General features: G+C 34.3%; 1 protein-coding gene across 10 annotated transcripts; it reads left to right on the top strand.

The window, feature by feature from the left end:
* The first annotated feature begins 5,211 nt into the window (after positions 1-5,211).
* LOC120073869 (L-2-hydroxyglutarate dehydrogenase, mitochondrial) lies at positions 5,212-24,806 on the top strand. 10 transcript variants are annotated; one of them, XM_039026767.1, is made up of 8 exons: positions 5,212-5,605; positions 6,042-6,323; positions 6,705-7,141; positions 7,841-8,000; positions 8,681-8,793; positions 9,079-9,180; positions 11,775-11,933; positions 21,818-22,208. In XM_039026767.1, the coding sequence occupies exons 1-5, from the start codon at positions 5,339-5,341 to the stop codon at positions 8,789-8,791; spliced, it is 1,257 nt and encodes a 418-aa protein (XP_038882695.1). In that variant the 5' UTR covers positions 5,212-5,338; the 3' UTR covers positions 8,792-8,793; positions 9,079-9,180; positions 11,775-11,933; positions 21,818-22,208. The 10 variants fall into 10 exon arrangements, with proteins under 10 accessions (XP_038882695.1, XP_038882690.1, XP_038882698.1 ...); XM_039026762.1 differs by adding an exon at positions 24,291-24,806 and having other exon boundaries at positions 7,841-8,793; positions 9,079-11,933; positions 21,818-22,138; XM_039026770.1 differs by having other exon boundaries at positions 6,042-6,117; positions 6,202-6,323; positions 7,841-8,793; positions 9,079-11,933; positions 21,818-22,229.
* The last annotated feature ends 1,514 nt before the right edge of the window (positions 24,807-26,320 follow it).

Here is a 26,320-nt window from a genome sequence, read left to right as displayed (position 1 = left end):
GTTTACTTTTCGAACGATGGTTTAAATAGTTTTTCTTGGTGCTTACCGAGATCAAACCCCAAAATTAAATAAAAAAATTAACTTTTATTTTTAGTTTTCTCGATGGAATTTGATGAGCAAGGAGATTCTATTTAAAATTTCCTAATTTTATCTAATCTTTTCCAAATTTTAAAAATCACACTGCAACCACCCAAGATTCATTTGAATAATTGGTAAATGAAATTGTGCCTAAGATTGGAAAGATTACGTAACATTTGATATCAAATTTTTTAATATTTGATGAAAGATTTGGGAAAACTTATAGGTAGGATATTGGTGTTTTCTTTCATTGAAAAATTCCAAAATAATCTTTTCACTTGTGATTGAACCAAAATAATCCTCAAACAAATGTTATTATATAGGAAAAATATCAATTTATATTTTTAGATTTTAGGGATTATACCCATGTAAACTTTAAACTAATAATTCAATTTAAAGTCTAAACTTTTTTAAGTGTATCAATTTATACCCTACCTTACATTGTGCTTAGAAAAATCTCGTGTGAAACTCGTAAATGTATCAACTAAATCCCTAAACTTTCATAAATTAATCATTTAGACTCTTAGTGCCTATTTGATAATGTCTCTGTTTCTCGTTTTCCGTTTTTTGTCCCTTGTTTATTGTTTCCCGTTTCTTGTATTTTAATAACTAAAAATGGGAATATATTTGATAATTATTCATGTTTCCTTTGTTTGAGAAAAATAAGCATAAATCGAAACTTGTTTGATAACTATTTCTTGTTTCTTTTTTTATTTTTTATTTTTGTAGTAATATAATATATAAAAAGAGATGTGTCATACTTGAAATATCGAAAAATAAATTATTAAAAATTTATATCATCTAATACAAATAAGTCTTGATGTACAATTAAATACAAAAATGAAGTTGTATCTATCCATCAAATGTTGCCCAAATTTGATCGAAATATCATCTCTCACTTGAATTATTGTCCTAAATAATTTTGACCCACGTCTAACTCGACTATACTACTCTGCAAAATTTAAATTTGAAAGTTCAAGATATTAAAATATACAAATTGAAATTTTGAATTTTGAAAATTAAAATAATATATAAATCTAAATATTATAAAATTTATAATCCAATATTAAACTAATACATAAATAAAGGAAAGTAATAAATATTTGGATGGGATATTGAAATAAAATATAAAAATTAGATTATTCAAAACATAAAAATAAATTGTTTAAATGAGAACATTGTGACTGGTGGAATAATTCTTGAATCCTTTAGGTCCCGTTTGATAACCGTGTCTTTTTTCATTTTTTAGTTTTTGAAAATTAAGTCTATTTCATACATGTTTTTTTAAAATAAAAAATAAAAAATAAAAAATAATGATATGCATATTTTTAAGTATAATAGTTGAATTCTCAACCAATTTTTAAAAATAAAAAACAACATTTTGAAAACTACTTTTTTTAGTTCTCAAAATTTGGCTTGATTTTTAAACCATTGATGAAAAGTAAATAACAAAAAAAGAAAATTTGAGGTGGAAATAGTGTTCATAAGCTTAATTTTAAAAAACAAAAACAAAATGGCTATCAAACAAGGTCTTAGCATTGAATACCTATAAAGCAAACACTAGGTTTGGTTAATTTACATAACAAGAATATATAAATAGAAACAGGAACGACAAAAACTATTTTGTGTAGTTTCTCAAATTTGACCCTCTTTTTAGATACATTTCTTAAAATTTAGAAATAAGAAACGAGAATGGTTATCAAACAACTTCATTTCTTAAAAAATGAGAAACAGAAACAGAAAACAGAAAACAAGAATGTTATCAAACGAGCCCTTAGTCAAAATTTCTATTAAAAACCATCCATGCACTTACTCTAATCATTCATTTTGTAAAACTAATATTTGAAGAAGTCTACATACATTTGATATTCAATGCATAAATGATTTTCAAATGAATGAAAGGTTTAAAATTGGTCAACTTATGAAAATTCGTGAGTTTAATTGACTCAAATTATAAGTTTTATACGATATTGATTGAACGAATTTTGGAGGTGGAGAATGTAAATCGTTACACTTACCAAAGTTCATTGTTTAAAATTGATACAATTATTAGTTCTAGATTTTAATTCATACGATATCTAAAATTTATGAGTATAAATTCATATGTATGGTATATATCATCTCCTATCCAAGATGCCACATATCATCTCTCTTGAATTATCCAAATCCAACTACATTTTTTAACCTCCACAAAACAATAAAAATAGTAATATTGTGAAACAAGGGAATGAGAGCAGAATACGGAAAAGAAAAGTAGAGGGTGAATGTATTTTCTATTTATTTATATTTTTACCACTATTTATAGAGTTTATAAAATATAAAGTGATACAGATATTGGTAAAGATACTAGAAGATTTGGGGATATGTAATCCATGAACCTCAATATATTATTCAAATGTATATCGCACTTACCTTAGATGTTTATATTATATATAGCATGTCTTGTTAAAATCTTTATAGGAAAAATCTAGGGAAGGAAAAATAGTATATTATTCATATACTTTAATAACGATCTTATCACGAACTTTGCTAAGAAAACCCAGTGGGATAAACCATAGCCGAGGGGGAAAAAATGCAACACATTTACCACCCATCGTGAAAATATTACTTGATAACTCTTGGGCATTAGATGTAAATTTTGTAGTGTCAACTTCTCAAATATTGTTGTAAGTAACACTTTCATCAATAAGTCTTCTAAATCATCTTTTGAAGAAATATGTTGAATAGTGATATTGCCATTAATTTTATGCTTGATTGTCTTCATATAAGAACACTATTAGTTAATCTCATGAATCATCAGGGTTTCAACATGATTTAAAGCCGTAGTTGTTATGATCTACTACATAGACTGTGTAGTAATATGAAAAATATATCCAGTAATAAATAATCTATTTGAGATCCAACCATTAGATAAATAACATGCATCTTCACAACCAATTAGATCGCAATTATATTTATTAGAATAAAATAAATTCATGTAAACTAATTTTCAACTGAAACATAATATATCTTTAACTTTACCCTTTTGGATGAATATTATATCTATGTAATATAATTACTAAAAATGCTACGACAATAATGTATAAACCAGTAGAGATAGAAGTACAATTATTACAAAAAATCATGGTTCTTACCCAAAGTTCTTTCTTATCTACCTAAGATCAAATGATATATTTTTTCCACATCAAATAAATGAACCACCATAAAAGTATTCAACGATGTACCTAGTCCATATAAGATATCTTCTCTATAAATTGACACAATTCCATACGTTTTACGCATTATTTGCAAGCTAAGACAAAACTTTATTTTTCGGTATTTTCATTTCATATTATTTCCTAAGAAACTATACTGCCTTTGAAATTTCTTCAGAAGTTTCCATTATATATTCAAATTATTAACATATACAAATATAGTAAATCTTAGCTATGGTTTCTTTGTAATAATATATGGACAAAATAGACTAATTCTCATACCCTATTTGATGTAAAAGGACTGAGATATTTTGGTAAAATCAAGTTAATCTTAGTTAATCATTTATCAATTACATTTTAATTACCAAATTAGTTTTTAACCTATTTTAGTTATCCTTTTTAGACTCTTGTAATTTTCTATAAATAAAGAGTTTCCTTGAATTAGACATCTTATCGTTCATAATATAGATATCTTCTAATACAAGGAAGAGGAGACTCTCTATTTATGGATTGGTTCAGAACTTATTATTAACTTTAATATATATATATATATATATATATATATATCTGTCTCTTATACACATCTAGTATAACTTATGACACAATCATATATGTGTTGTCAATTTTAATTCAATAAATGAAAATAATTAAATAAAATTTTTATGTATTCACATTTATTCTTTCCAAAATAAAATTTTAAATAAATGATCTGATTAATCCGAATCGATCAATATTGGGTTCATTTTTTTTTAATTAATTGGATTGAAGAATTTTACAATAATTGGATTGGATCTAAAAACTCATTTAAATCAACCAAACCAACCCCACGAACACCCCATTTAATTATATTTGCTCCCAGTTTTTTTGTTTTACTTTTTATTTTAATTTTACAAAACCATTTCTTTTATTTGTTTAGTGAAATATAATATCACTTTTTTTTTTTGGTTATTGTTTCATTATATCATATTGCAGGTTTCTTTCCATATTCTTTTTGCAAGACTAAATTAAATTTTTAAAAATTTACGTATTTAAAAATTTTGTTTGTAAATAATTAATTATTATATAAAAATAATATCACAATTTATTTTAAATTTTATATTAAAATACAATTTTAGTTTTTATAGTTTAATAAAAGTCATCATAAATAAAGGTTAAATTAGGATGATTTTATCAAACTATAGGAACTAAATTCTAATTATAGGACTAGATTCTTACCTTTGCAATTTAATCTTTTTTCAATATATCATAGTGCAGTTTTGTTAAATTTTTTTAAAAAAAGTAAAATTAAAAAAACAATACTCATTTAAATTATATAAAGTAAAAGATCATTATATAAAACTTTGGAGGGGTGTAATTTGACTCACCAACATGAATTGAGTTGGTTTATCAACTTAACATTTAACCCCGAATGTTGAAAATGTTAATGGAAACTCAATGCAAATCACCTCACAATAACTCTCTCTCTCAAATATTTCCATCAACTCCACTCGTCGACGACTATCGCTGTCTCACTTTGGTGACATATCCGATGACCACCATCATAAAAAATTTCGATGAATACCACCTTGGATGCCATGTCTGACAGACAACTAATTTGACGATTGCCTTAACGACCAACTTCAACCGCTAATTGTGAGAAGACCACCTCTAACAACTACTCAAACGAATAACATAGTGTTGATATTTAAAATAAAATATAATTATCCACTACTTTTAGTTAGAAGGATTATTAATATTATATTAAAAAAATAAATAGAATTTTTGACATTTTTTAGATCTTTACTTGGCTATGTAATAAAATTGTTATACTATATCATATTCTAATTTTATTTTTAAATATTACGGTCAGAAATTTAGTAAAATAAAACTGTAATATTACATCACTATCTTTGTTTATATATAATAGTTTATTATTTTACAAATAGGGTGTTCAATTCAAATACATAATATCTTTTTAAATCTTTCAAGTTTTAAGTTATTGAAACAAAAATCCAGAAGAGCTCGAAGCTCAACCCCAATCAGAAGAAAAAGGAAAGTTGTGAAAACGGGGGGAGAAGAAGAAGAAGATGCTGAATCTTGCTGTTCGAAGTTTACGGGGTAGAACGGGCATGGCGAGGAGGATATCATCAATGGCGGACGGTACAGCGAAAGAGAAAGTGGACTGCGTCGTGATCGGAGCTGGTGTGGTCGGAATAGCAGTGGCGAGGGAGCTTTCTCTCAGAGGCAGAGATGTTTTGGTGTTAGAATCTGCTCCCACCTTCGGTACCGGAACTAGTTCTCGCAACAGCGAAGTCATCCATGCCGGCATTTACTATCCTCGCAATTCTCTCAAGGTGAACTGAAACTTCGTCTCGTTCTTGTTCTTTTTCTGTAATTAGAAATTTCTTCTAGTAGCATTTCGTGGATTGAAAAATTAGGTTATGGATCTAACTGCATGCAGAATTGTAGTTGATGGACGCATTTTTTTAGTCTGTATTAAGTGCGAACAGGATTGTAGAGTTTTCATTAGAAATCAAATGTATAGTGTATATTGCATAATTTGATTATCCGATTCCTATATCACATGAAGGTACTTGAAAACCTGAATGCTGCAAATTGCAATAGAAGAGGAAATGATACTCACTGTTGTTTTTGTTTTCTTAAAATAACAAATGAATAAATAAAAGAGGGAGTATCGATAGCGAAGTGAAATTTTTGGGGCAACTTTCTAATATTTCTCTGAAATATCTTCTTAAAGTTTAGCTAAATGAACTCAATCAATTTTTGCAGGCAGTTCTTTGCGTAAGAGGAAGAGATTTACTCTACCGGTATTGTTCTGAACATGAGATTCCTCATAAACAAATTGGTAAGCTTATAGTTGCTACTAGAACATCAGAGGTTCCAAAGTTGAATGAATTATTGATTCGGGGAGTTCAAAATGGGGTTGAAGGGTTGAGGATGGTTGGTGGTAATGAGGCAATGAGAATGGAACCTGAATTACAGTGTGTAAAAGCCTTGCTTTCACCTTTGTCTGGAATTGTTGATTCCCATTCGTTTATGTTATCTTTAGTGGTAAGTCCCAAGAGCATGTTTGAGAGTGATTATAAAATTGTTAAAATTACTTTTGTCATGCTCAAAACCACTTCGGAACATGCTTTTAATCATCCAAGATTAATTTAATGTTTGATTTTACACTTTAAAATGCGATTTTCATACATCAAAATTGATTTTGAATGATTAAACGCATGTTTCAGAATAAATTTTAAATATGACAAAAGTTATTTTAACCACTTCAAATATCACTCATTGGCATTCCATAAGTTAGATCTATATACATGTATAACTTCATCCATGCTATGTTTCATCATTGTCTATGATTGCAGCGGTATTATATATTTGATCACTTTAATTTACTTGCATATTGACAGAAATATCACTCCCTTGTGGGTCCAGGGGGAGGCTGAAAATCATGGGGCTAAATTCTCTTATAATACTGCTGTTATTGGTGGTCATGTTCAAGAAAATAAAATTCACCTCCATATATCCGATTCCAAAAATCTTGAAAAGATGAATGAAGATCATCCCCCAGTGCCAGAGTTCATGTTGGTTCCTAGACTTGTAGTGAATTCCACAGGGTTATCTGCTGTTCCGCTTGCAAAGAGATTCGATGGTCTCCATGATGGAGTCATTCCTCCCTCTTATTATGCACGTGGCTGCTACTTTACATTGTCAAATGTGGGAGTCTCGCCATTCCAGCGTTTGATTTATCCTCTACCAGAGGATGGTGGTATTGGTGTGCATGTTACACTGGATTTAGATGGTCAAGTCAAGTTTGGTCCTGATGTCGAATGGATTGATGAGGTCGATGGAATCTCAATCTTCTTGAACAAGTAGACACTCTATTTCATTATTTGTTAATTTTATGTGCTCATTGAGTGTTTCATTATTGAATTTTTATTCAAATTGTTGGCTTCTGGTAGTGATGGATTCATATTGCCTAGCTGCAATACAGACTCCATTTCTCTGGTTTCAAAATTTGAATTCTGGTACGATATAATGAAGAAACATATCTCTTTTCTGATTTTATCTCTTTTCTGATTTTATCTTTTCATATATTATGACACAGGTCGTAGGCAAATTATTTACATTCAGTCAATGTTTTAATTGCTGATTTTATCTTCCTATGCTCAAGCAATAGCCTGAACCTCAGGGTTCATGTCTTAGTTTATTTTGTTTTATTTTCGTTTTATTTTATTTTATTTTTTTTGAAATCCGTATGGAAAGCTCGCATGATTTGGCGTTTTGCTGGAATTCCTTCAATAAATTGTTGAACTCTGAACTAACCATTTTCTGTCCCCTATTTGGCTCTTCCCTGTTACCATTCTTGCTTTTACACACTTTTCTTAGTTCATAACACATGAATCTATGTAGAATATTAAAATCCTATGAGTTTTCTGAAAATCAAATGTTAATAAGTCCAAAGTGATTTGTCTCAGAAGATTAGTCGAGGAGTATGTAAGTTGGTATTGAAATTGAATGATGTAAAAGAAGAATGATGTTCGCCAATTTAATGATATTTTTTTGTCTAGGTTTGACTATTCTGTTCATAGTAGTCGTGCTGAACGGTTTTATGAGGAAATAAGAAAGTACTATCCCAGTCTCAAGGATGGATCTCTACAATCAGGATATGCAGGAATTCGGCCAAAACTCTCAGGGCCCCGACAAACTCCTGCTGACTTTGTTATACAGGTCATTTCTAAGCTTATTATCTTGAATTATGCATATCCAAAGTCTTTGACCTGTGATTGGTTTCGAATAGACAATAAGCAATTTTTTCTGTTTCTTATTATATATGGAAAATTCAGTTAATTTGACAGTGAAAGAGTGCATTGACAAATCAGGGACAAAATCTGAAGCTTGAACATCAAACAAGTTCTTGTTGGTCTAATAACGAAGTGGAGTGGTTAAATCTGACATGTTCTTAAAATAGAAATTTGAAATGAAACTTTTCTTTTATTTTGTTCCTTCTCTTTTCCTTTTTCTCTCATCTCCAGATTTATTGTGTTATTCGATTTTCCGCCTAATTGACCAACAGATGTTAACATCCCAAGAGTTTGGCTCAAATTTCACAGGAAATCTCGTCACAACAGCATCAGTTTATTGAAACTTGAAAGAACAAATCCTTTGACATTATCCATATTTTAAATTTGTAAGGAACAAACTTCTAACAAATTTCAAAGTAAACAGGCGACTTACTCCCTTTATATACTTTATATACCTGGGTTTCATCGTGGACAGAAGCAAGTGTCAGATTTCAATGAACTACTTCAGACTACATTTTGAAGATTGCAATGTTTTGTTTCTAGAAAATCTCACTTGGTGTTAATGTCATTCGGTGTGAAGTATGGAATCATTGTGATATTATGCAGGGGGAGGATATCCATAAGGTTTCTGGTCTCGTCAACCTTTTTGGAATTGAATCACCTGGGCTGACTTCAAGCCTAGCAATTGCAGAGCATATAGCTGCAATATATATGTAAAGGTAAGACCCCGTTTGATATGATTTTTCTTTTAGCTTTCTGTTTTTAAAAATTAAAAGTTTAAAATGACTCGATTAGCTATTTAAACTTTTAATCTCGAATAAGTTGCATTGGTAACTCTCGGACGATTTGTGCTTCTATTTTCTATGAAGAAAAAATCAAGTCAAGCTTTTCAATGTAATGAAATAGGGACCTATCTATGAAAAGACAAACCAAATTATAATAAAAAAACAAAATAATTGCATGAGAAGTCAAATTATATTTTATAGGAAACGTTTTCTCTGCAGGAATTGAAACCAAGAAATTGGAAGAAAAATCATTCCAAAGTGTTTACCAAAAGGTCCAAAACCAAGCAAGAGCGATTTTGTGAACAAGAATGAGAATCAAACGTGAGACTCACTCCTAATCTGGCAATCTCATTCTCTCAAAGGTCTCGTTTAGAGTGAGAATGCTATCATTTGATGCTGTTAACTAAGGTTGTCTGGAATTAGAATCAGAAATCCATTGATGTTGTTTACATTCATCTAGAGTCGGAGTGAAATATAGATAATTATTAAAATGTTATTTTAGAATAAAATAAATAATGACTACAAAAAGTTTGTGTTCTACTGTACAATTACCTTATTGCTCTTAGGTATTAAACAAAAGAACTTCCCTCCCTTGATTCATTTCCTTTTTCTTTCCTTATTTCCTTCTTGTATTCTCTGTGTTTCTTACTGTTAAGTGTGCATTTTGTCTTCGTGATTCGCCTCAGAATACTCCCTTTAGCATTTCACAAGGTAACGTATCACTCTATTTCCCTTTCATTTTCGTTTTTATTGTTTTTTGAAATTGTTTTGGTTTAATCTATTTGATGTACTGCAAATCCATTTATTTCAATGGATTCTGAGGTGTGTGTGAGGGTTGAATGTTGTTTTTGAGCGTGGGTATGATGTATATTGTTGTGTCATGTTATCTGGTTAGTCACAAGTTAGGGTTAGGGTTTAGTTGTTCCGTTTGCTGGTAATGCATGTAGTTAAAGCTTCATGGAGTGATTGAGATTGACAAGCTAAGCTTAGAAGGGAGAATTTGCAAAGTGAGAGCGGGAGGTAGAATTCAATTGAAGAAAAGAGTCTAAGCGATAGTTTGAGCGAGAGCGAGAGCAAGAGCAAGAGCGATTTTGTGAACAAGTTGCTTGAGGTGATAACGTTTTGAACTTGTTCTAGTATTGGATTGGTTTGGTATAGTCAAGTTTTATTAAGTTTTTACTTTTGTCTTTGTTGTTAAAATCTAAGAAATCAATTCAAAGTATATGATTTATTTCATCATGAGCATAGCTCAATATTAAGACATTCCTTTTCTTGATATCGGAGGTTCAAATCTTCATTCTTACAATTTGTGGTACTAAAAAATTGCAAAGCACCCTTTCACTCACTTTAGTTTATCTTTTCTCACCAGTATTTGGCGCTCACTTTTGTAATCCCTTTTGTTTGGGGTTCTCAATTGATTTCATTTATCAATTTTGTGAGTGAGAACACGCTAGATGAAAATAAGGATTTAAATATCGTTGTCATGTTCTAAACCACAGTCAAATTTTGAATACATATTAGAACACTTTCCCAGAGTAAAAGAAGGAATATCAAAGGAGTTTTCCATAATAGAACCAGACGACATTTTATTTTTAGCTTTATAAATTTATTTTTCAATTTCTCCATAATCCATTATTGTTTTTATTTTTTATTTTATAGGCATGAGTTATCTCCCACCTAGGAAGGAAAATAAAAAATATGGTGCTTAAATGGAATAGATAGACATGGATCGTATCACTACCTTCATGGGGCTCTTTTGAATCTTATGAAAATAAGATGTGACATTTGTGTGAGAAAGGTAACTAAAATAATATTTTTATCGATTTATTTATTATAAATATTTTATAGTATTTAAATATTACTTGCATGCATTTTAGGTACTTGGGGGTGATGATGTTTGTGAAGACAAATGAAAAATTATGTTAGATAGTGCATTTCAATGTGAAGTTGGGAGAGAAGGTTGATGGAACAATCTTGCACTAAAATATTTGAGATCACTCCACTTTCAAAGAGGTGTATAGTCTGTTCTAAATCACGTTTGGTGAAAGCTAGGAAGAACAATGTATCCATCGAGTTTTGTTCCCCAAGGCTGATCAAATGACTCATTTTACCAAACTTGGTTGATACATTGTTCTTCATAACTTTCACCAAATTTGGTTCAAAACCTTTCGAATGTTTAGACACAACAGACCTTATACAACTCTTCGAAGGTGGAGTGATCTCAAATTTTCAATGTGAGATTGGTCCATTAACCTTCTTTCCCAACTTCACATTACATTGCACAATTAATATAATTTTTCATTTGTCTTCGACACATCATCACCCCCAAATACCTAAACTGCATTATTTAAATACTATAAATAATTTATAATAAATAAATTAATAAAAATATTCTTTTAGTTACTTTTCTCATATAAATGTCACATTTTATTTTATAACATTTAAAAGAGCACCTAGAGAGTTAATTACTTCTCTTGCAAGAAAGTAGTGATACAATCCATGTTTGTCTATTCCATTTAAGCACCATATTTTATTTTTCTTTGTAGGAGATAACTCGTGGCTATAAAATAAAAAAAAAACAATTATGCATTATGGAGAAATAGAAAGATAAATTTATAAAGCTAGAAATAGAATATCACCTAGTTTTAGAATGAAAAATTTCTTCTTTGATATTTATTCTCTGACTCTGGGTAAGTGTTCTAATATCGATGTCAAAATTTGAAATTGTACAGTACTCTTGTCATGTTCTAAACCACTCCGAAACATGCTATGAGTTTTCTGAAAATCAAATGTTATAAATCCAAAGTGATTTGTCTCGAAAGATTAGTCGAGGTGCATGTAAAATTTGACCTTGAAACTGAAGGATGTAAAAAAGGAATGACGTTTGTCAATTTAATGATATCTTTCTTTTCTAGGTTTGACTATTCCGTGCCTAGTAGTCGTGCTGAGTGGCTTTATGAGGAAGTAAGAAAGTACTAACCCAGGCTCAAGGATGGATCTCTACAATCGGGATATGCAGGAATTCGGCCAAAACTCTTAGGCCCTGACAAACTCCAGCTGACTTTGTTATACAGGTCATTTCTAAGCTCTTTATCTTGAATTATGCATATCCAATGCACTACCACTACCACCCAATAGTCTTTGACTCTTGATTGGTTTTTGAATGGACAATAAGTAGTTTTCTCTGCTGCTAGATTTCAGACTAACTCACCTGTTTACTTTGAAATTTGTTAGAAGTTTGTTCTTTAATACAAATTTAAAATCTGGATAATGTCAAAGGATTTCTTCTTTCAACAAAATGATGGTGTTGTGACAAAATTTCCTGTGAAATGTGAGCGATACTCTTGGGATGTTTACATTTGTTGGACGATATGGTGGAAAATCGAATAACACAGTAAATCTAGAGATAAGAGAGAAAAAGAGAAGGAATAGAAAAAATGAGAAGTTTCATTTCAAATATCAAATTTACGAACATAAGGCTCGTTCGGATTGACTTAAGACAAAAGTGTTTTGTTAAAATATAGAAGAAGAAAAGAGAATAACAACACACAGTTACGTGGAAACCCTAGTACAGGGAGAAAAATCACGATATAGAGATCTTTTCTTATTAGTTAATCTGATACACTGAGTATGCAGGGACACACTGTATAAATAGACAGTAGGAAACCCTAAGGGCCTATACAATTACATAAATGCCCCTAGGTTAATAATCCTATTTTCAACACTCTCCCTCAAGTTGGAGCATAGATATCAAAAGGCCCAACTTGCTTACACAATAATCAAAGCTCTGTCTTAGTAACCCTTTTGTAAGCACATCTGCAACTTGCTAATTTGAAGGAATATAAAGGATGCATATGTTTCCACTGTCTAATCTCTCCTTAATGAAATGTCTGTCAATCTCTACGTGTTTAGTTCTGTCATGTTGAACCGGGTTGTTTGCAATACTGATGGCAATTTTGTTGTCACAAAACAATTTCATCAAAAGCTCATTATCTTGCTGGAGATCAGATAACACTTTCTTCAACCAGATTTCTTCACAAATCCCCAGACTCATGGCCCTATACTCAGCCTTAGCACTATTTCTAGCAACGACCCATTGTTTCTTACTTCTTCAGGTGACTAGATTACCCTAGACAAACGTACAGTACCCAGACGTCGACTTTCTGTCAACAACAAAACCTGCCCAGTCAAAATCAGTGTAGGCTTCAACAAATCGTTTATCGGACTTTCTGAACATCAAGCCCTTGCAGGAGTTCCTTTCAGGTATCGAAGGATACGTTCAATTGCTGTCATATGATCTTCATAGGGAACCTGCATAAACTGACTGACAACACCTACTGCATACGAAATATCTGGCCTTGAGTGAGACAAGTAGATCAACTTCCCGACTAACCGCTGATACCTTTCTTTATTAACAAGAACTCTATCATTCTTCTCACTGAGTTTCTCATTGTACTCTACTGGTGTGTCAATAGGTTTACACCCAGTCATGCCCGTTTCCTTTAGTAAGTCCAGAGTGTATTTTGTTGAGAAACTGAGATACCTTCTTTTGATCGAGCTATTTCCATTCCCAGAAAGTATCTTAGTTTACCAATGTCTTTAATTTCAAACTCTTTGGCCATCTTCGTTTTGAGTCTCATCATCTTAGCATCATCCTCCCCAGATAAAACAATGTCATCAACGTAGACAATAAGAACAACTATCTTCCCTGATTTCGACCTTTTTGTAAATAGTGTGTGATCAGAATGCCCCTGAACATACCCCTGTGCTTTCATAAAAGTTATGAATCTGTCAAACTAGGTCCGTGGAGATTGTTTCAATCCGTATAGCGACTTTCTCAATCTGCACACCCTGTTTTTTAACTGACTCTCGAACCGAGGAGGATGACTCATATAGATTTCCTCTTCAAGTACCCCATTCAAAAAAGCATTTTAACATCAAATTGGTATAAGGGCCAATTCTTATTTACGAAAAATGACAAAAGCACCTGGATAATGTTTAATTTGGCCACGGGAGAAAAAGTTTCAGAGTAGTCTACTCCATAGGTCTGAGTAAAGCCTTTTGCAACGAGCCTAACCTTGTATCGGTCAATCGTCCCATCTGATTTGTATTTTATAGTAAACACCCATTTGCATCTAACTATCTTGTGCCCTTCAGGCAGAGCCACCTGTTCCCAAGTTCCATTCTTCTCGAGAGCTCTTATTTCTTCCATAACAACAGACCACCATTCTGGTTTTTCCATTGCGACACTTATGTCATTTGGAACCATCACAGTGTCCAGACTGGTAATGAACGCTTTGAACTCGGGTGCCAGATTACTATACGTCATGTAACTATGCATAGGGTATTTAGTACATGAACGAGTGCCTTTCCTCAGAGCTATAGGAAGATCAAGCGATGCATCACGATTCTTCAACTGTCCAGGCTCCTCAACATGATTGGCTATCGTGTATCAGAGATTTCAGTAGTATCCTCCACATCATCATTAACTAGAATCATTTCATTCTCAGCTGTCTCCTCTTTTGCCATTCTTTCAGTATTACTACTTCCTTCGCTCTTATCCTGCCTGCATTCGTCAGTCTCCATACACACATCAACATCATTAGTTTCAGGAATATACGTACTTGGATCTGATGGCGGGCCTGACTCATGTACTGGAGCCGGCGGTTCTGTTTCAACAGGTGATACTGCTTCCTTCCTGAGATTCTTCCTATAGTAAGTTTTCCAAGGAACTTGGTTGGTAGGAAGGACCGAGTCGTCATGCTCAGAACTAGGCTTAGACGAGATATGAATAGGAGCTGACTCTAAGGGAATAACATAAGAGGACCAGTTAGTCTCTTCATTCATGTTCTCCATTTGAAGATGACTAACAGGAAAGAACGTGTGATCCTCGAGGAAGGTGACATCTATGGAGACACAGTATTTACGAGATGACGGATGATAGCACTTATACCCACGTTGATGAAGTGAAACAAAGACACACTTTTGAGCACAAGGAGTAAATTTTGTGCAGTTTGGACCATGGGAATGAACAAAGGCAACATAACCAAAGACTCGAAGGGGAACATCGAAGATTAATCGAATGGTTCGGAAGGACTCTTTAAATAGTTTCAAGGGAGTATGAAGGTTAAGAATACGAGAGGGCATCCGATTAATGAGATGGGTGGCAGTAAGAACTGCATCCCCCCACAGGTATGACGGAAGAGTGGCAGATAACATAAGAGATCAGGTTACTTCCACCAGATGACGATTTTTCCACTCGGCTACTCCATTTTGTTACGAAGTGTAAGCACACAAGCCATAGTGGACAATTCCCTTAGACACAAGAAAATCTCTGAAGGAGGTATTGAAGAATTCTCGCTCATTATCACTCCGTAAAATTCCAATCTTCGCATTGAGCTGAGTCTCGATAGTTGTATAAAATTGTTGGAAATTGGATGACACCTCAGATTTGTCAGTGAGGAGGAAGACCCAGGTAAGACGAGTGTGGTCGTCTATAAATGTGACAGACCAACGTTTACCAGTGGAAGTGGTAATAGGTGAGGGACCCCATACATCATTATGAACAAGAGTAAAAGGACTCGAGGGTTTATGAGGCTGAGACCGGAAAGAAACACGACTTTGCATGACACGAATACACACGTCACAATTTAAAGAGGAAGTATTAACATTGCGAAATAAATGCGGAAACAAATACTTCATATATTGAAAATTCGAATGTCTTAAATGGAAATGCCACAACATAAAGTCATTTTTAGAAATAGAAAAATTTAATGACATAAACCCAGTTCGATGATCATCTCTAGAGGAAGCATCTTTAGAAAGGAAATAGAGTCCCCTATCGTGCCGGGCAGTGCCAATCGTCATCCCCGATTTTAGATCCTGAAACAAAACGAAATCAGATGAGAAAATTGCCTTACACTTCAAATCCCTTGTAATTTTACTGACAGACAGCTGATTATAAGAGATTTTAGGCACATGCAAAGTATCACGCAGAACTAAACCGTTAAAAAGGGAGATATGACCTTTCCCTACAATAGGGGTAAAAGACCCGTCTGCAATTCGAATACGCTAATTTCCAGCACTTGGGTTATAAGAAATAAACAGATCTGAAGAACTTGTAAGATGATCTGTGGCCCCTGAGTCTACAATCTACGATTTTTTACCATTTATACTAATAATGCCAAATGAAAATGAAGGAAAATTATCTGATTGTGTAATAACACTCACCCTAACCATATTCAAATTGTTCTTACTGTCAATGGAAGACTGCTTCTGAGTATATTCATCTGCGGAGTCACTTACTAGGACACGACCAGTATTAGATTTGTCAGGAGATTGTCGTCGCCTGCTGTTTGGAGGTTTCCTGTGCAATTTCAAACACTGGTCCTTTGTGTGCCAAAGCTTCTTACAATGCTCACACACAGGTGAGAGTTTTTTTTATCGACATCAGCACTGGGCGACTTTGTAATGAAGGCAGCTGCATCAATTGTAGTAATAGGATTATTCATGGCACATGACTGATCCTCTTCCTGCCCTATTTCGGAGCAAACTTCTCTGAGAGAAAGTGTAGGGCGTTGGCCCAATATTCGACTACGGACACCATCGAATTTAGGATTTAATCCAGCCAAGAAAACATACACATGGTCTGCTTCTTCAATTTTCAAGTATTGAGTCCCGTCTTGTGCGTAGTTCCAGACAATCTCTCGACACAGGTCCATCTCTTGCCAAAACATTGTAATTTATTAAAATATGATGTAACATCCATGGATCCTTATTTGCATTCATGGACCTGCTTGTGAAGCATATATAGTCGAGAGTTATGAAGCACAAATACTTCATGTGAGGCAAAGAATCAGTATCAGACACGTCTTAGATACCAATACTTCTAGATACTTCATAGATACGTATCTGACACGTGATTTGACGTATCTATATTTTCAGCTACTTTCTAGATATGCATTTGACACGCGATTTGACGTATCTAATTCTATGTGTACTTTTTTTTAAAAAAAAAGAAAAAAGACAAGTAACTTATATAATATTTCTCAATCTAAAATCAGGCAACCTATTTAAAAAACTTACTATTCGAGTCCAAAACTAAAATAAATAAATAAATAAATAACGGACCAAATCATAGACTAGAATCATCTAGTCTCCATCTTCACATTTGAGTTGTCATACCCCGCTTCGAGCTCTCATTCCTGAGCTCGAGGAGAGGTGTGATGTTAACTGATGCTACTCTTTCATGACAACTATTGACATTACCTTATTAGTTTCCTTTTTAAACCTTATTTACTACAACATCGGAAAATCTTACATGCTTTATTTAGGAAACTAGTTTACAATTTCAAGTTATATTTACTAGTGTGGCACTACCCCGACTACAAATCTCTTTTAGTATTATTTCTAAACTTGTGGCAGACCTTGACCAACTTCGCAACCTGGACTCTTCTGTTATATGCGAGAGAAACACAAAAAACAAACCATGAGCTTTACAAAGCTCAGTGAGTGGAACCATAAGTACAAGTCTTTTTCAGATCATAAGCATTATATTACGAGGTTCCAATACAAACCTTCATCCTACCGTGAAGCTTTTCACAATCCTACCTACACACACGGTAGATAGTTATTATTTCACATCTAAAAATATTCATCAACCTATGTGCACATAGTTCTCTATTTCATGAGCTCAAAAGCTAGGCCCGCCGGCCCTCTGATCATCCTATTCAAGGTTTTTCCTTCTCACAGGCTCAGGAATTAGACTCTTGGATGCCCCTGACCATCTTGTAAGGATTTATTTTGGGCTCAAGTTCTAGGTCCATAGACCCCCTGATCATCCCAATCTCATATTCATCTCATAATATAAACTACAACATATTAATTCTAAATATACTTAAAAGAGTAAAAAGAAGAAACCACTCACAGTGACCTGCTGAGATTTCTTTTTCCTCCCAGTTCATCCAGTTTCCCTTAATCTTTTACTGGACCTTATTTCAGATTTAACTTTAAACTTAGATTACTCATTCTTTCGGGCCTTATCTCAAGACATTTCCTTCTTAGAGTTTCGCCTTGAAACTCCTTGGTGATAGTTCGGAGTCTCGAGTTCACTCCCCCTGACCCGATTGTTTCCCCACTGGTGAGCACCTCTCGGTTTTCCTTGAATTTGATAGCTTAGAGTTAGAATTTCATTAAGGCAGCCTTCACACCAAATCTACATTTAATTTAAAAACTTTTGGTCAAAAAATCACCTGATTTGCATGAGTAGTCCGGAAAACTTCCTGTTTGAATTTAGCTTAGGCGTCTGTCCGTACACCCAGCTTCCTTCAGTGCCTCTGTTCTTTCGTATGATCAACGCCTCTTTTTTCTCGTTCAACGTGTGAATGTCTCTTATTTCCTCCTTTCTTTGTGATCTTTATGGACTTAAATGGTTTGTGGGTTAAAGTGAAGCGTTCTGTTCCTATTATAGGCATCTCACCCTTCTCCTTTACCCGACACCTCCTCCTTTGATCAAATCCAGGCGTATTCTTCTCATTCTGCCAACGCCCAGCCTCTTCCACCTCCTATTTGATGTGTCTTCTTCATGCATCAAACCCACTTTGCATGAATATTTATCCGTCAAGCTCTTACTATCTCTGTTTCAGACTTCCGTTGATAACGCTATTTGTCCTGATGAGCTCATTGATCTTGCGTAACGCAGTCCTCAGCACCACCCCATCGTTTAGTTCCTGCTTCTATCGTCTAGCTCCAACAGTCCATCGTGTAGCTCGATCCGCTCTCAACGATCTCACGCATAACCTATCGCTTAGCTACTACGTGTATCGTTTAGCACTGACGCCTTATTGTCCAACGCATCCTTTAATCGCTTAGTGTCATATCCCAGCGCCCGCGTCTATCGCCCGTCGCTTAGTATTCCGCCTATCATGTAGTGCATCTGCTCATTGCCTAGCGCAGAACGACTATCATCTAACGCCTACGCCCATCGCGTAACGCCATCGTATAGTCCATCGGTTAGCGCCCGCGTATCGCTTAACGCTTAATGCTATCGTTCAGCTTCTACGCTTATCGTCTAGCGCTTACACTAATCGTGTAGTACTTTGTCTATCGTATAGCCTGATCATCTAGCACGTCACTTCTCATCGTTTAACGTCGCACGCATCTTCACGATCGTCTAGCGCATCGCTTAACTCTGCACATTGTTATATGATCGTTTAGCTCCCCGCATTGCTACACAATCGTCTAGTGTCCGTTTACACGATCACCTACCTCATCGTGTAGTACTGCTCATTTGCTACACGATTGTCCATCCAGCGCCTTGCGTTTAACCCCTCGCTTTCTCTGCTCTTGCTCACGCATTCTCAACGCATGGACGACTTTCATGCAATGCATTCAACTTGACAAATTTACACATGATTGTCCTTGACTTAGTTTAATTTATGCGTTTAACACTAAACACTTGGTTCTGTGTTAATCTTGCACTTAGTTAAATTTCCATTAGTTAAATTCCAAATTTTTTGAAGAACATTTATTCAATACTGAGAGTTTTTCCTTTTGGCATAGGGTTTCATACCTACTTAGATTCTCCTAGTTATTAGTTTAAACAGGGAAATAGGAATGCAAGTTTCACATTTATCCTCCCCTTAAAGAAATTTCGTCCGGAAATTTGAAGCATTACTATAAACATCAATTAATTTATTTATATCAACCTTTTACAACTTTATTCATTCACATAGGTTCTATTTACAAGCACTTTTATTTTCATTTTAATACTAGTAATCCTTCTAAGCTTAATTTCCTCATGAGCTACTGGCCGAATTATTGGTTGGACAATCCTTACAATGGTGATCGGGTTGTTCGCATTTGAGACATAGACCCTCTCTCCCTTCTTGGTCTCTTAAATGGCTTTTATGACATCTACGAAAGGGATAGTCTTTACTTACGTCAAAGGTTGGTTCCCGGTGACTAAGGAAATGTTGAAACTCTGGGCACTGTTTCCCTTTATGTCCTGTGCGCCTACAAATATAGCATTTATCTGTTCCCTTCAAACATTCTCCAGGGTGGTACTTCCCACACCTTTCGCATAAAGGATTTCTTGCTTGACTTGATCCCATCTAGCTAATAATCATTTCATCAAACAAACATAAATTGTCAAAATATATTTTATTAATCACAAACAAAATATATTTAAGCGTTAAGCGATGTGCGGGCGCTAAGCGATGGACTATACGATGGCGCTATGCGATGGGCGTAGGCGCTAGACGATAGCTGTGCTACGCTAGGCGATGAGCAGATGCGCTACACGATAGGTGGAATACTAAGCGACGGGCGATAGACGCGGGCGCTGGGATATGACGTTAAGCGATTAGAGGATGCGTTGGGCGATAAGGCGTCAATGCTAAACGATGCACGCAGTAGCTAAGCGATAGGCTATGCGCGAGATCGAGCTACACGATGGGTTGTTGGAGCTAGACGATAGAAGTAGGAACTAAACGATGGGGCGGTGCTGAGGACTGCGTTACGCAAGATCGATGATCTCATCAGGACAAATAACGTTATCAACGAAAGTCTGAAACAGAGATAGTAGGAGCTGGACGAATAAATATTCATGCAAAGTGAGTTTGATGCATGAAGAAGACTCATCAAATAGGAGGTGGAAGAGGCTGGGCGTTGGCAGAATGAGAGGAATATGCTTGGATGTGATCAAAGGAGGAGATATCGGAAAAAGGAGAAGGGTGGGATGCCTATAAAAGGAGCAGAACGCTTCACTTTAACCCACAAACCATTTAAGTCCATAAAAATCACAAAGAAAGGAGAAAATAAGAGACATTCATACGTTGAACGAGGGAAAAGAGGCGTTGATCGGACGAAAGTAAAAACAGAGGCGCTGAAGGAAGCTGGGTGTACGGACAGATGCCTAGGCTAAATTCAAACGGGAAGTTATTTCAGACTATTCGTGCAAATCAGGTGATTTTTGGACCAAAAGTTTTTAAATTAAATGTAGATTTGATGTGAGGGCTGCCTTAATGAAATTTTAATTCTAAGGCTGTCAAATTCAAGGAAAATTGAGAGGTGCTCACCGCCTAGACTAAATTCAAACAGGAAGTTATTCCGGACTACTCGTGCAAATCAGGTGATTTTTTGACCAAAAGCTTTTAAATTAAATGTAGATTTGGTATGAGGGCTGCCTTAATGAAATTCTAATTCTAAGACTGTCAAATTCAAGGAAAACTGAGAGGTGCTCACCAGTGGGGAAATAGTCGGGCCAGGGGGAGTGAACTTGAGACTTCGAACTATCGTCAAGGAGTTTCAAGGCGAAACTCTAAGGTAATCTGGTTAAGACATTTTTATACATTTTTTAAGAATGAAATGTCTTGAGATAAGGCTCGAAAGAGTGAGTAATCTAAGTTTAAAGTTAAATCTGAAATAGGGTCCAGCAGAAGATTAAGGGAAACTGGGTGAACTGGGAGGAAAAAGAAATCTCAACAGGTCACTGTGAGTGGTTTCTTCTTTTACTCTTTTAAGCATATTTAGAATTAATATGTTGTAGTTTATATTATGAGATGAATATGAGATTGGGATGGTCAGGGGGTCTATGGACCTAGAACCTGAGCCCAAAATAAATCCCTACGGGATGGTGCGAGGACCCAAGAATCTAGTTCCTAAGCCAGTGGGAAGGAAAAACCTTGAATGGGATGGTCAGAGAGTCGACAGGCCTAGCTTCTGAGCCCATGAAAGGGAGAACGATGTGTACATAGGTTGATGAATATTTTTAAATGTGAAATGTTAACTATCTATCGTGTGTAGGTAGGATTGTGAAGGTTTGCATTGGAACCTCGTAATATAATGCTTAGGATTGTGATGGTTTGCAGTGGAACCTTGTACTTATATTTTTAAATATAATGCTTATACTTATGATCTGAAGACTTGTAATGGTTTGTTTTCTGTGTTTCTCTCGCAGGTAGCAGAAGAGTCCAGGTTGCGAAGTTGGTCAAGGTCTGCCACAAGTTTAGAAATAGTACTAAAAGAGATTTGTAGTTGGGGTATTGCCACACTAGTAAATGTAACTTGAAATTGTAAACTAGTTTCCTAAATAAAGCATGTAAGATTTTCCACTTCTGTAGTAAATAAGGTTTAAAAAGGAAACTAGTAAGGTAATGTCCATAGTTGTCATGAAAGAGTAGCATCAATTAACATCATGCCTCTCCCGAGCCCGCATTCCTGAAAAGCTTACAAAGAACATTTAATTGCAAGGTTCAAGGACCATCACATCCAGTTTAAGGTTAAGTATAAACCATTTGGATTTCTTCAACAATAAGTTCTTTGTTTATCTTCATACTTCTCTCTCTAATCTTTTCTTCTTCTTCTTTGCAACATGAGTCACTTTTCTATTGCATTTTATTAACTATTGTACTTCAATATCTTAGATGTTTTTTTTTATTGTATTTCAGTGTTTGTATTCTATTTTGTGCTATTGTTATTAACTTGTATGCTAAATTTATTTATATCCTAAATTTTTTTAAAGAAAAAAAAATGTATCTTCAACGTATCAGTATTCTCGTTTTTTAGAAATATATTTATTAAAAAAGTATATAAAAAAGTGATGTATCCTTAGACGTATCCGTATCTTAGTTTTTTAGAAATTGACGAATCGTCGTATTCGTATCATGTAGTCGTATCTGTATCTGTGCTTCATAGGTTGAGAGGCATTCTGTCCCTTTGAGTACAAATCTCGTACAACCTCCCAGATATCCTTGGCAGTTGCAACATACAATAATGGTCTGGCTATTTAAGGTTCCATACTATTCACGAAGATAGAGTGTGATAGCGAGTTTTCCCCTTTCTAGATCCGTTCTTGAGGATTGTTTGGTACTGGCTTTGGAATCTCCCCTGTCAAGTACCCAAATTTGTGACGCCTTTCCAAGGCTATTTGGATTGATTGGGACCATGAGAAGTAATTTTGGCCATTTAATTATTCTCCTACAAGAAATCCTGCAGAGTTGCCCATCGAGCCAGATAAATAAGAAGCATTTGGCAAAATAGGGAACGAATTTACCGGATTCTCTGAATAGATTGGTTGAATCGGTTGGGGATTTGCGCCGAACATCGTATCCAAGTCCAAAATCTATTGTTGGAGATAAGCAAACCGTTGTCTAACATCATCTGGGCATTGGTTCGAGCCACAAGTGCCGGCTAGAAACGGAGCAACCACTGACGGCTGGAAGGAAGTCGCTGGTTGGAAGGAGTTCGCCGGCATATGAGAAGACACCAGTCGGCTGGAATGCTCGAGCGAAGTGTTCGGTGCACGTTGATCGAATGGACCTGGCGCGAGCACGATCGGTGCGGATGGCAGCAACCCACGGCTGGATTTGATCGGATTCGTTCCTGTTTGTCCGTCGAAGATACGTCTGGGCTCGATCGACGCGGATTGCAACAACCCACGACTGGGCTCAATTGGATATGTTCCTGTCCGACCGTCGAAGACTCGGTTGGGCTTGATTGGATTCACCTCTATCCGACTGTCGAAGACAACGCCACCCTGGTTTTGGTCGCCGATCGTGGCTTCTATCTGGCGCGGTGGCTCCCATCGACTTTGGCTCTCTATCGACTGCAGTTGGACGACAGAAATCAACTCCGGTAGGACTGCTTGAAAACACTTCTTTACGGCCGCTCGAATAGCTGTCTTCATGTCAAAACTCGAAGTTCCATCAGTAGAAGACGACTGTGTTTGGTTCTCTTCCATAACGGCCAGGATTTCGTCGCCTAGCTCTGATACCATGTTAAAATATAGAAGAAGAAAAGAGAATAACAACACACAGTTACGTGTAAACCCTAGTACAGGGAGAAAAACCATGATATAAAGATCTTTTCTTATTAGTTAATCTGATACATTGAATACACGGGGACACACTCTATAAATAGACAGTAGGAAACCCTAGGGACCTACACAATTACGTAAATGTCCCTATGTTAATAAACTTATTTTCAACATGTTTCAATAAACTCATTTCTATATGAACACTTTTGATAAAAATCGATTAAAATACACTTGAAAAACTATTTTGAGTGGTTGTCAAATACTTCAATTTCTTTTAAAATGATTTATTTTTAAAAATTAAACACTTGAAAATGTATTCCAAACACACTCTTAACCATTTCATTATTAAACAGTTAGGAACTTGATTGATGTTCAAGCTTCTTTTGCATTCCTAATTTTTCAATTCTGCCATTCATTGTCAAATTAATTGAATCTTCCATATATTTGCGTCTTTTTCTATACCTTGGTTTCATCTTAGGACAGAAACAAGTGCCAGATCCATGAACTACGTCAGACTACATTTTGGACTTTGTAATGTTATCTTGCTTTCTAGAAAATCTCACTCGGTGTTAATGTCATTCAATGTTAAGTACGGAATTGCTATGATATTTTGCAGGGGAAGGAGATTCATAAGGTTTCTGGTCTCATCAACCTTTTTGGAATTGAATCACCTGGGCTGACTTCAAGCCTTGCAATTGTAGAGCATATAGCAAGGTAGGATTCCGTTTGATAATGATTTTGTTTTAGCTTTCTGTTCATTAAAATTAAAACAACTTGACTATCAATTTCTTTGTTTAACAATTTTTTTCTTTTAAAAAAGTTCCAACTAAATTTCAAAAACAAAAGAATATGGTTTTTAGAACTGTTTTCTTGCTTTTGAAAATTTTGAAAAACGTTCTAAATGCATATATTATAAAACAAAGAAAATTGTTGGTGATATATCTTTCGAAAACGAAAAGTAAAAAACATAAACATTATCAAACGTACTTTTAATTCTTGAATAAGTTGCATTGGTAACCCTGAGGTGAGTTGCACTTCTATTTTCTATGAAGAAAAAACCAAACTTAGCTTGTCAATGTAAAGAAATATGGACCTATCACATATCTATGAAAAGCCAACCAAATTGTAATATAAAACAGAATAGTTCCATTTGTTGCAATATGAAGGTTCAAATTTTCTTACATTTGTTGCAATAAAAATGCAAGATTTGGATATAACATTATTCATTCTGGATATTTTATATATAACTTGGCTAGAAATTAGTAAATGATAGTTTCAAGTGAAACATGACATGCCCTATTAATCATGATATCAGATTAATAACAAATGATGTTCAGTGTATATAGATTCACAGGATTTAATACAAGTTGTGTAAATTGATCTATTGATGGTTTTGCTGTCAACTAATGGTGTTTAGTAAATGTCGATGTTACGAAATCGACAATTAAAGAACATAAAAAGGGACGTAGAGATAGAGAAGATTGATACATATATATACGTGGTTCACTAACGGTGTGTTAGCTACATCCACGGACAGAGGGAGAACAGTATTATTAGGGAGAATGTTTTCAAAAATTACATCAAACGGCGTCTTTAGGGTTAGAGAGTTTATATAACGCACTATTCTAAATCTTAGTGTCATAATCGTAAATAACTATAAATTAATAAATATGCTAAATACGAATTTTGATATCCCGTACTTGGTTGTTCGAAGCGTCAACAAATAAATTCAAAGCATTCCAACAGTCGACTTGATGATAGTGTGAGTTTGTAAGTTGGTGTATGTTATATATTAGGTATGGTCAAACTATTTTTTGTGACACTCATCAATAGAGACCTTGGGATGGGTTTATCAAAATACAGAGAGATTATTTAAATGCACAATTAAAATTGACATAAAGTTGTCCAAGTGTTCATTGGTGAATTGACCACGTGGGAGAAATCAAAATGAGCTTAATCTACCATGCCTATGAAATGTGAAAAAAGTTTGTATTTTTTACTTTAAAAAAAAAAAAAAAAATTGTGTGTGAGAACAAGCTAGATGAAAGCAAGAATTTAAATATAAATGGGAATATCAATATTGGAATTTCAGTTTTATTGATATTGGTGGATATTTTTTAGTAATTATTTAAATTAATGATTTATTTGTTTTTACTTTCAAACTAACCTTCAAAAAGTAAGTTTAGGACAGCTAGGGATAGTTATAGATGTAGACCTTCTACAAAATTTATTCTCATAAATGTGTAAAGTTTTGGATATTTTCATTGAAAATTTGGACGAAAATGCTCTTTTAATTTTAACTGTAGCATTTATTGTTGCATTCTAGAGAGAGAAATTGACAAAATATATATATTAATTAGTGTGTTGAAAAGAGAATTTACATTTATTATAGATTATTAACTAATTGAGATTTTCTTTTCTTTCTTTACATCTAAAACATTTTCATTTTCATTGTAACTACTTATTCGTTCTTCTAGCGGATTTATATTTATTTTTAAATAAACTTTAGAACATGCATGTAATTAATTGATGTTTGAGGACTAAATCATAATCGAGTCCTAATTTTTGTGTAATTTTAAAGTCAACTTAGACATTTTTCTAAATAATGAAAAAGTTATATATAATTGAAATATAAAACCTTTATTG

Source organism: Benincasa hispida, chromosome 3, assembly GCF_009727055.1.
Source record: "Benincasa hispida cultivar B227 chromosome 3, ASM972705v1, whole genome shotgun sequence".
Classification (NCBI taxonomy): domain Eukaryota; kingdom Viridiplantae; phylum Streptophyta; class Magnoliopsida; order Cucurbitales; family Cucurbitaceae; genus Benincasa; species Benincasa hispida.
This window is presented reverse-complemented; position numbering and strand designations above follow the sequence as displayed.